The sequence below is a fragment of the Armigeres subalbatus genome, unplaced genomic scaffold (assembly GCF_024139115.2).
Source record: "Armigeres subalbatus isolate Guangzhou_Male unplaced genomic scaffold, GZ_Asu_2 Contig442, whole genome shotgun sequence".
NCBI classification, from domain to species: Eukaryota; Metazoa; Arthropoda; class Insecta; order Diptera; family Culicidae; genus Armigeres; species Armigeres subalbatus.
Genome location: NW_026943197.1, coordinates 17995 through 29962, shown reverse-complemented (window position 1 = coordinate 29962; position 11968 = coordinate 17995). Strand labels below are relative to the sequence as shown.

Sequence of the window (11968 nt, the reverse complement as noted above, 5' to 3'; positions counted from 1 at the left end):
GAGGTAGTGGTCCGGATTCAATATTCGCACTGCGGTAAGTGCGTACGTTCGTGATGTCGGAGAAAAATTTGCAAATCGATTAGAACGTAGGTCCGATTTGGTTTTCCGTTGCGGTTGGATTAGTGGATTTCCATGTGGCCTTGTGTGGATATTCTTGCACGGGGAAAAGAGAAGTGGCACCGGACTACCATTCCGCGGGAGGCTGCAAAGTTTATGCATCGTTGGCCGTTTGTCGATTTCGATACGGTATGCAGAACCTATCCGGTCCGATGACCGGTCTATACATTTCCTCCTTTTCCCTACCTGAGGCGTTCATGTCACCGGTGACGATTTTGACGTCCGCACCGTTGAGCATCCATCGTATGTCTGGCTCCAGCTGCGCATAGAACGCTTCTTTCTCGTCGTCGGATCTCCTTCTTCATTGTGGGCGGTGCGTTGATGATGCTATAGTTTGAAGAAACGGCCTTTTATCCTCAACTTGCGCACATCCTTGCGTTGATTGAAACACCTTACCGCAATCACGCGTTGGCTTCCTCTTTCCAGCTTTTTACTGAAGCCGGTTTCCCAGACTCGTTGGTGGTGCCACAGCTTTGGTAGAAGGTAGCCGCTCGATGCCCGCTTTTCCACACTTTCTGTCCTGTCCAGCAGATTTCCTGCAGCGCTACGACATCGAAGATTGCGGGGATGTAATCTTCATCGTAGATTATCCTATCGCAACCTGCGAAGCCTAGCGACTTGCAGTTCCATGTTTCCCAAGCTTCAATCGTGATCCTTTATTCCGTCGCCTGGGTCGTTGCCCGATTGTATCGAGTCGTATTATCTTCTATAAGTCGTTCGTAATAGTTGTTTTTAAAGGCGGCTTATTGGGCTCTGCGCAAACCTCCTGTCTCGTCGGAGGGCCGTCGTGTCAGGGCTGTTTTAGCGTCCCACCTAATAGGAACTTGGGCTTCAGGCGCTTTGGGCAGCACACGGTCGCCTTTGGCGGAACCTACTTGGTGGATACATGCAGCTTTTTTTAGAGGTTTAACAGGGGCTCCACTGTCAAACCCACCACATCCTAGAGCAGGCGCCACAACTCATAGAAGATGGCCTGGGGAGGGATCGTCAAGCCCTTGGACATAGTCCCTGCTGCCCTGTACAACCATAAAGCTACCTTATGTAAAAAGTGGCCCATTCTATAGATAGCTTTGAAAACCTATTTATATAACATTCATTAGACCATGAGGAATTTAAAAATATTCTTGTGGGCTTCATTACTGCTTCTTGTACTCTATCTTAAACACATTTGTTTTTGTCAAGGTTTTTTGTAAAAACTGACTGACATGGCACTGAAAAGCAACGAAAATTGTTCTTTAGGATTTAAAAGAAAAACATTTCGAAAGCAAATAATCAACTATGTCAGGAATTAATAAAGGATCTCCATTCGTAAAGCAATATCACATTTTGTCTTGAATATTTACATCAAAATTCAACTCGAACGACCAAATTTTATTGGGGCTTCAAATTTTCAGTGAAAGATGGTAAAATATTTGCCTTGGCACTTACGTGCTTCTGTGAAACTCTTATTTTTATATATCTAATTTTATTTTTTATATTACAAACATAATAACAGATATCGAATATACGAAAGCGTATTCTGTTCTTATTTTTTGAGCGTTTTGAGATGTCATTGCATGTAACACAAGCTTTTGTACATTTTTTTATATAAATTGAAGTATTATTTCAAAATTTTGAAAAAATCTGGTAATAATTATTTCCAGTCTTTCAACATGGTGTCGATTTTTTATCCATTTCTCACACTCATTCTTCAAGCTTCAAATGCCACTTGAATTTCATCATTAGGATCGTTTAGGCTTATTTGTGTCACATGAAATGATAAAATGTGTCTGCAGACTAATAAGTTTTATTTCGGTTTTAAAAACATTGTGAACAATCAAATAATTTTATCGTATAATTTGTGTCAGCTATCTGACTATATTCATTCGACAGTTGTAACAACGAACAACGCGAATCAAAATGTAGAAATATTTTCAAAGCACTATATTTTCGATTCTCTGAAAGAATATCGTATGAAAATTCAGAAATGCCTTTTAAAATAGTGCAAACTATTGAAAAAGGAGAAACTATTGTTTACCTAACAATGGGAAAAATATGGCACCTTGTTTTGGCCTAAGAAAAGTGCTGTGTAAAGTTGGCATTGGATGAAAATTCAGTTCCGACAGATACCTGGGAGAGGCAATTGCGTGAAAAAGAGAGAGTTCCACTCACGCGCGGAAGCAGAACTGGAGATAGAGAAAATTGAAGGTGTGACGGTGACACGGAGACTGAAGTTGCATCATCAGTTATTCCTTCTCCACCTGTCAACACTGTTCGAGATGTGGTAAAAGATTTTGAACCACTTGGTTCCGCAAACCCAGCATCATCTTGCAAGAGGAAGCGACTGGAAGTGAAGTATCTGTGGTAAGAAAAAAATAACAGCTTCCATTTGCCCAAAATTGAACTAACACAAATGTAATGCATTTTAGAGCCAACATCCGGAAACACAAATATTGGTGTTCGACGAAGGCACATCCGATCAGATGAGCAATGTAGTGTACATCCCACAACTTGAACAACTAACGCCAGACCAGTGTTGGTAGAATCATACTCAAATCTGAATCATCCAGGCTTCATGCACGAGCTAACTCGCTTGCGATTCTGTAGGGAGAGCATCGCACTTGAGTTTCTCAGACAAAATCGCATCGCTTCGCTCACTCACCAAAAAATGATTTCGCTCTTAAAAGCGGCAAAACGCAATCGAGGCGTATGTTTTGTTTATATATGCATTTATTAGCCATTGTTTTAAGCGAATAAAGTTATTTCAATGCATTAAACAATAACGAACACGTAAAAATCATGCAATGAGGCAAATCGCGATTCGAATCATGAGCGATTTCTCTTGGGCCTATGATGCTGATGGGATTTGACTCACGCATGATTGGAATCGCCGATGATGAGATTTGAGAATTTGAGATTTTACCAACACTGCGCCAGACTCGAACAATGAAAGGAATTATGCCGTTCTTAATACCATACTGCTCAAACTTTAATCCAACATCCTTGACAACCAGATGAAAATGATGCAGTGGATGGCTAATATGCAGACCAAGCAGAAATACTTGATGAACGTTGCTTTGGACGGAAGTTCAATCCAGACTGCTCGCAACAAACAATCGGAGATGATTAATTGATTGGTTTAATCACCGTTACTCAATATGGGGTTGGTTGTTGATATTTTTCGGTGAAACCAACTAACTACCATTTGTTATTTCCTGCGTGACGTTTCAGGTCTCTACTACTTTTGTCTCGACCATCTTGAGACAATGGCCTTATTTACTTGAAAAAATCTAAACAAAAAATAAACATTAATTAAATTTGTTATTTAAGACGGCACTTGGTAGAACACAACACACTTTGTTGCTTGCAACCCCACTTTTTATGGTACATGCATCGATCCTGCAGATTTCCACCTCGTTGTCTTGCTGGGCGATCGCTACTAACAAATGGGGTTACGGTAGTTGTGGTGTTTGATAAAAAGTGTATTGTCTCTCTTCGTCGTCTTTCGTCATTCGTCCAGATTTCGTAGCAACCACTAATGCGTATGGTCCGTTGAACAATGCATTGAGTAAGGCGTCTTAAGCTGGTCGTGAAATATTAGTAGACCGAAACGCTTACTGAAAAAACAAAATAACGTAGTTAATGTTCACCGAAAAATGCATCAATAAATCAACCCCAAATCAGAGATGATGTTTAAACCAATCAGTTCGTCCGACGGAAGCTGAACAAATCGGAGAGGATTTGAGAAGATCCAGAAGCTCTTCAAAGTATTTGACCAACATGAACATTATCTGTGATGAGCGAACGGAAAAGGCAACGGTCTTGACTGCTGTTACAAGCTCATCGATTATTTCATGACGCGTGAGTTTCTCACTGAATGTTCGTGGACTGGAAATTGTCGGGTAGGAGAAGAAAGTAAGTCAAATGATACTGCAGTTGGCGAAGTCTCCAATACTAGCAAAAGTTGCACTAAAGTTTTTCAAGAGGACTCGAACTCTCTTTTATGAAGCTGATACTTCTCGCTGATAAGGACTTTTCACCGAGATCGATTGTGATGCTTTCTTCAAACGCGTGATGAGGAATAGCAAACAGAGGTTGACAGTCAAAAGCTATGTCCAAGCACAAGAACAGACCGAAGAACTTGAAATACAACACATGAAGGATTGAACATGGAAAGGATGGCCACAGCTAACTGGGTGACGAGAACAACGACAAAGAAAATTGATATGATCAGAATTATCAATGTTATTCATTATTTGACACTTTTTATTTCAAACTAATTTTGATACAAATACCAGGTGAATTTGTTAAACCTGTATAATAAAAATTGAATGAAAATTATTTTTATATTTATGAAGCAATTTAGGGGTCGTACACTTATTACGTATGCAATTTTCAGGTTGTTTCAATCCTCTTCCCACCATGTGAGATGTCTCTCATGCATTTTTTTTTTTTTTATTTATATGGTGCGTTAAAAAAAGAAAGATCCACCCTCCCGCGGCCCCTCACGTAATATGTGTAGTACGGCCCCTTATGTGTGTAAGCGATTGGAGATCCACGGTCAACTAGTTGTACCTTATTTTCGATCGTTTTATCAAATTGTTCCTTGACTTCTATTGATACGATTAAAAATGTAGTAGTCGGACGTTAGTTATACAGGATTTTTTGTACAGCCGCGCGTTTTTTTTCTGTAAACTAAGTACAATAAACTAGCGATAGATATCCTCGGTATACATGGTAAGTTTACGATGCAGCTAATCTAAAAGTTTATTTTTGCTATATGAGACAAATCTTCCGAAGCACAGAGAACAGCTACAATAGAACAAAATAATCCGCAGAAGTATTTGTTAAATGCGGAATAGTTTATATTTAGCTTTAAACTACAAACAGATTCGTGTTTTAAAACAGCTCACGAAACGAGTTTTATTGGCCAGGATAAAACATTTATTAGGAGAACGAAAATATTAAAAAAAACCTAGTTTTATCATTGCTATTATAATGATTTCTAAGTGCAAATAAAATAAAATTCCAATAGCATTTACCAGGATAGCGATAAAATCATTCAGAACATAGGTGACTATAATAAAACTTTGTTAAAATATGTATAAAGCATTTTGGTATGGGAAATGTTACTTGGGTTTCCATCTCTCATACAACAAAAGTTATAAATTCCAATGATTTTTCACATTCTCCATCTCTTCAACAAAGTTGTCACATCAGCAAAAATACATGTTTTTGCTGAACATTGTAACTTCTTATCTTTTATAAAACCAAAGTTATTCGAATATTATGAGTTTTCATGGGTTTACATGTTTTTAACACATCAATCAAGAAGACTTTGTCGACATAAAGTTTTCAATATCAGTAGGAAGATTAAATGGGCAACTTTCAGCATATCGTGAAAGAAATTTTGCGACTTTTTGCAATTAAAGGGAGTAATTATAAATGGAAATACCTCTAAAAATATGTATAATTTCAAGATAACTTTTGTTGTATGTGAGTAGGGTGAGGCCGAGTGTCCGAACCGGTGTAGATACTGTCTGAAGCAACCATGCCCTGTAAAGATCTGAGTCAGGTGGAAAGTGATTTTCCCATGGCGCCTCTTGACCCACGTACCTATCTCCGGTATCAACTTATGTGTCCATCTACCCTTAGGATCTGTCTCATTTGGAGATTTAAACTTAAAAGTGACAGTTCGAAAATTAGCAAATAACCCGGTAATAAGAATGGCTGGTGCTGCCCAGCAATTCCAATAAGACATCGATGCAAAATGATTCGATATCTGTCAAAGTAATATCTTGCTCTGCGAGCAGGGTTGTTGATAATTATCGAATTGTCACTTTTAAGTTTAATTTCATTTTAGTTCTTCTAATGAGACAGACCCTTAGTGGAACTGTCCCACGCACGCTGCCATTTGACCATTGAAGTCAACCTGACAGTCCTACGGATGCCTCTCGTGCCGCGCATTTCGAAACACTCTATGCCTTCACCGATAACGATGTCAATAGGCATCATACCGGTAATGACGCAAAGTGCATCGTGCAACACGGTACGTTACGCGCTCGCAACTCTTAGCCACATGAGCCTTTACGTACTTTCTAACTTCGTTCTGTAGCAGATTAATACGCAGGGCCGTGCCACAAGCTGGCCCCCATACCTCAGTATGGACAGAGCGACACTAGCCAGAAACTTGCGCTTGCTGGCATAAACCGCAGAGCTATTGGACATCATCCGGACAATGCCACTATAGCTGTGGAGGCACGCTTGCAGGTGTAATTGACGTGGCTACCAAGGTGAGCTTATCGTCGATCATTACCCCAAAGAGTTTGATGGAGCGTTCAGAGGTGACCGCGCAGCTGCCTGCCCTTATCACCGCTTGTTGCTCGGACTTTCGGTTGTTAACAACAACCACCTCAGTCTTGTGGTGAGCCAGTTCTAACTTCCAGGAACTCATCCACTCCTCCACAATTGCGATCGAGTGGGCTGGCGTCAACTCCACCTCTTCGATCGATTCGCCGTAGACCTCCAGCGTAATATCGTCAGCGAAGCCGACGATTATCACGCCCACCGGGAATTTCAACCTCAAGACACCGTCGTACATGACGTTCCATAACACCGGACCCAGTATGGAACCTTCTGAAACCCCTAAGGTTATGTCAACGCGCTTCCGACCCGCCTCCGTGTCGTATACCAGTACTCGATTCTGGAAGTAGCTTCCGAGAATCTTGTACAGGCACTAGAGAATTCCAAGACGCAGGAGCGCATCTGCAATAGCTGCCCAACTGGCAGTATTGAATGCATTCCTCACGTCGAGAGTCACTACAATAGCGAACTCCCCTCCTCTTACGCTGGATAGCTATCTCCGCGGATTTGGTAACCGACAAGATAGCGTCTACGGTCGACTTACCTTTTCAGAAGCCAAACTGGTTACTCGATAGACCATCCGCACCCTCCGTGCGTATCAACAACCTGTTGAGGATGATCTTCTCGAGCACCTTCTCCGCCGTATCAATTAGGCATATTGGTCTATATGCCGGCGGATCCCCCGGTGGTTTTCCCGCCTTTAGCAATAGGACCAATCTCTGCCTTTTTCCATGCTTCAGGAAGACTCCCTCGTCCAGGAATCTCTGCATGACCAGATCTGAACATCTCAGGAGCCTCAGCAATGGCCGCTTTGATGGCCAGGTTCGGTATACCACCTGGTCCTGGCGCCTTACCTACACTAAGGGACTGTGCAATCCCCGCAAGTTCCGCCACAGTTACTCTTCCCTCGTCGGCCACCCTGGCCCCTGGCAGCTCCACGACGTGGAGTCATGACGTGGGAAGACCCCCGCGATGATCCTCTCCAGCATCTCTGGAGACACGCTCTGTAGGGGCCATCGCCCCACGTGTCTTGGCCATTACGACCCTATAGGCGTCACCCCATGGATTCGCGTTGGCACTTTGACATAGGCCCTCGAAGCAGGCTTTTTTGCTTGATCTAATCTCAGTCTTCAGAGCGGCTCTAGCAGCCACGAGCAGGATCTACCCCCGTTGATTCGTGGAACAGCTTCCCCATTCCACGGCCCAAGCGTTGAAGTCCCCCGCTATCACCACCGGCCTACGCCGCATCAAGTTAGCCGTCAAGCAATCCAACACACGACCGAAACTGCTCGATCGACCATAGAGGAGGTGCAGAGCAGCTGCAGAAGAAGACCCCGTTGACTTTGGCAATGACGAAGCCCTCGTGTGTCGAAGACACCAACTGATAGACTGGGTATTTCCCCGTTGTCCATGTTGCCGCCATTTTAGACCCATCGGTGACCCAATTACCGTTCCTGGTGGGTATCCGGTAAGGATCCGCTATGATGGTGATATCCATCCCTCATTCAGCAACTGTCTGACACAGCAGTTGCGCTGGGCTGCATCACGGTAGGTGCATTCAGGTTCAGCTGCGTTACCTGCACTGTGATTTTGCAGCACGCTTAAACGCCAGGAACTTCAAACCCCCATGGGGTGCTTGCTGTTCGCAGCCCTGCTGGAAGAAATCAAGCAATTGGGAGGGTGCGTGCAGCATTGTGCCTTATGTCCTCCAATCCGCAGCGTCGACAGAGCTTGCTTCTTTCCAGGGCCTTTGCAGTCTCATTGCTTGTGCTCTGGTTCCCAGGCACTTGAAGCAAACTTCAGGTCGCTCGTATGTTGCCCACAGGGCACACCGACCATCCATCTTGACGCTCCCTAACTTGACTACCTTGGAGGCGTCCGCTGCAGATAGCCGAACCAATGCTACCTGCGTCCCTGCCGGACCCTTCCGTAGCCGAACGGCTTCGGTGGGCGTCCCCACTTCACACTGTCGCCGCAGTGCCGTGACGAGTTCTTCGACTTCGGTGATCTCGTCCAGGTCTTTAACCATCATATTCACCTCCGTCGTGAGTGCCCTCACCTTGACCGTCTCGCCTAGAACTTCCTCCTAGAACTTCTTGGAGGCGGCGCCTTTTTGCGAGACGCCCCGATTCAGCTCGAGGATCATCTCGCCCGTCCGGGTACGTCTTATACGACGTACGTCGGCGCCGAGTTCACCGAGCTTGACGTCACTCCTCATCGCCTTCAAGACGTCCGAGTACTTAGCCTCGTCCGATTGTCGCCTCGAGCGATTGGCACCTACCCTAGACTTCTTGCTACCCTCATTCACCTGGGCCTTATTTTCGGCCCTTGACGTCTTCGGTTTCCTCTTGTTCTTGACCAGGGTCCAGGAGGCGCCGCGCCATCCCCCTCTATTTCCCTGGTCTGGGGCGGCTGAGAGCTCTCAGCCTGCCGTAACCCCATACCCCCGTCTTTCCTGGGTGGACGGACCTTTCCAGGTCCTTCCTCCCCCGGTTTTGGAGGTACCTGGCCGGGGTTCAGCATCCCAGCCCCACTACCCTTGTTCGGGGTAGTAACTCTCCGCGTTTTGGGCGGCCCCAGGAGCTCAATCCCTGGAGACTGTCTCCCTCGTTTTTGTGTCTACTCCGTTGGAGCAGTCACCCCCGACGTGCCTGCGAACACTTGAGCCTCAGTCTGGGTAGACTTTGGCACCACCGTCTTCGCTGGCACGCCCTCGGTCGATTCGACCTTGCCCGAGTCCGCGAATCCTTGGGGCTCCGTCTGGGTAGACCTCGACTCCAAGGTTTACACTTGACCGTCCCGACCGCCTTCTCCAGCTTGGCGTTTAGCATCGAATTTCGAAGTTTCAGCAAGCTCCCCTTGAGGTCCTTGCTGATATTATGCTTCGATGACGCAAAGTCGATGATGGCGTCCAGCTGTTCCGTCACCACCTCGAAGGCCGAAAGCCCATCGCGTTTGCGGTTCATCGCCCTCACAAGCCATGGGCCGTCCATAACCTCTACCGTAGCCGGGGAGAAGGTTAAGTGACCCACGCTGGCGCTGCGCACCGAGCTGCCGACTATTGCCTCTGGCATCCTAGGCGGAGACCTGAACAACCTCTGAACCTCTTGCGAAGGGGTTTTCGCCTACACTACTAAGCCAGAGCTCAGCATGACGCGGTAAGGGACAATTACTGTGGAGGGTGCTCAGGTACCCCATCGGCTCCGTTAAAGGCCTAGCTCATCATTTCACCACCTCCCCTGGCCATGCATCCCCACGGCACGGGTCGCTTAACGCCTTTGGAATAGGGATTAGGGGTTAGTCTCGTAAGCTTCCCAGAAAAGCTGTTCTCGTCTTTTAAAATTTAATGTTTGTCCTGTTTCTTTACGGGTTAAGCGGGGCGAAAATAAGTGCAGCGGTGCCTCTGAAAGACGCAACTGATCAGCTTTTGACTGACTCAATTCACTAGCTGAAACGCTGAGACGAACAACTTCAAAAGTGCCAGATAATTTATGTTTAAATTGCTTATAATGTCGTTTTTTAGTTGAATTGTCACACGAAGAGAAAAACTTTCAAAGTTTTTTTATTTATTTTTCATTATATTGTACTTCCATTTGAAAACCAAGGGGCTCTCGCGACAATCGAGTTTCTCCGTTTCCTTTGTCGCACCTACGTCGCGACTAGTGCGCATCATGGCGCACGGCGGTAGCATAGATGCGCACTAGTCGCGAATCGCGATGCAGCGACATCAGGAAATAAGGAAAACTCAATCGTCGCGAGAGCTCACTTCGGTTTTCAACTGGAAGCACAATACACCACAAAGTCACGATGCTGCAGGTGGATTTTTCAAGGTTTTTTTTAGATAATTTTTAATTACACCACTGCAAGTAAAATAAATCATAGGTTTTTTAATTGCAGATTTATTTTTTTATGGTGATTCGATTATTCGGAGGATTTGATTATCTGGAGTGAAAATAAAATCCATACTTCGGATAATCAGTCCAACCTGTATTTGGAAGATTCTGTGTCAAATTAATTAGGTTATACTGGCGATCACCTCTTCGATGCCTACTGAATAGTAAAAGGCATTCTCAATTGAATTGTTATATCATGTTCTACCTTTCATTTTATTGCTAAAATCAACAAATAACCATTTTTTACGGAAATTTGTACTTTATTTTGCTGATGCAGAAATAATGGCTTTACAGATTCATCATGGAATTGGAACGACTGGGCACAGTAAATGCGAGAAGTAGACTGTTCCACATAATCCGGGACGTTTAGCCACTGTAAGCTAATGAACAGGCAGATAGCGTGAAAATGTTGCTAGAGTCAGCGCATCCCACGGATATGTATTATTGTTAAGGTTCAATTCCCACCGCAATGCACCATAGAATTTGTGAAAAAGTGATGAAACGAAAAAAGGTTTTCATCTAGCAGTCACGATTTTCGTTTATCTTCAAGGCTAACTTTAAAAAAGTGATGGATGAAAATGCCTTCATCATAAAACCACAACGTTAAAAAAATACTTTAAATTGAAAATTTATTATCAATATGAAATCTGTTGGAAATATTGAGCAAAATTAAGCGATGAATATTCTCACGTTGTTTATGGTGAGGGGCATACTTTCGAAAATGGTTAATGAAATCTGGAGCAAAATAGAACGAGGTCGTTGGATTGCCCGACACATGATTTTGAAATTTCAATTAAATTAAATCATTATGTTGCTGCCAAGAAAGCCAACGTAATAATGGATTGATCCGTAGATAAATTGACGCATTCATACACCAAAATATTTGAAACTCGTGATTCATTCGTGGTTCAAATCTGCATTAGAATCTAAGCGTTATACCATTTTTATTTTTTTGACAGTTGACTGAAAAATTAATCTAGAACAGCTGCTGGGAAAATTAATGTTTCAGATTCATATTCAAACTGACAGCCCCAAACGATTTAAATCACTGCTGATTTTACTCTAAGGCCGTTATATTTAATAAAAAATATGTCCTACTGATGCGGGAAAGGTCAAGGGGGAGAGGGTAATTAAAGATAAATATTAAAATGAAAAAAAAAAAAAAACTTCTTCGGATTTGATGAAGAATGTTTTGAAAATACTAATAATTTTCCGATTTTTTTCATGTTGCATCAAAACTTTATTTTAGAGAAAAAAATTCTACGACTTTAGTTGACTCTAAAAATATTGAACAAAATTGTTTTCTACGCGGATTTCTTTTATTCGTTTTTTCATTATTTATATAATGCTAAAAAAGACTATTTAATAAAAATTTTGGAAAAAATTAAATTTCGTTTCGATTCGTGAAATTTCGAATTAAATGGACCCGATTTCGTTTCGTTTCGAAGTTTCGGAAGAAAATTTGAATTTCGTTTCGTTTCGTTCCGATCCAACAGTAGCATTTCTGATTTCGTTTCGTTTCTGTCAGGAAAATTGTGTTATCGCATACCCTTATCTTAATCACATTTGAACTCTACGCTGACCAATAAAAATCATTTACATAGCACTAATGCTGT

At 43.2% G+C, this 11968-nt stretch overlaps 1 protein-coding gene across 1 annotated transcript in view; it reads left to right on the top strand.

The window, feature by feature from the left end:
- Positions 1-2525: 2525 nt before the first annotated feature.
- The window catches only part of LOC134204198 (uncharacterized), a gene marked incomplete at its 5' end in the record, with an annotated part of 26614 nt that continues 17171 nt past the window's right edge, over positions 2526-11968 (top strand). The window contains one exon of the mRNA XM_062679026.1: positions 2526-2631. Within this exon, the coding sequence (XP_062535010.1) occupies positions 2526-2631 (106 nt within the window). The remainder of the gene's footprint in view (positions 2632-11968) is intronic.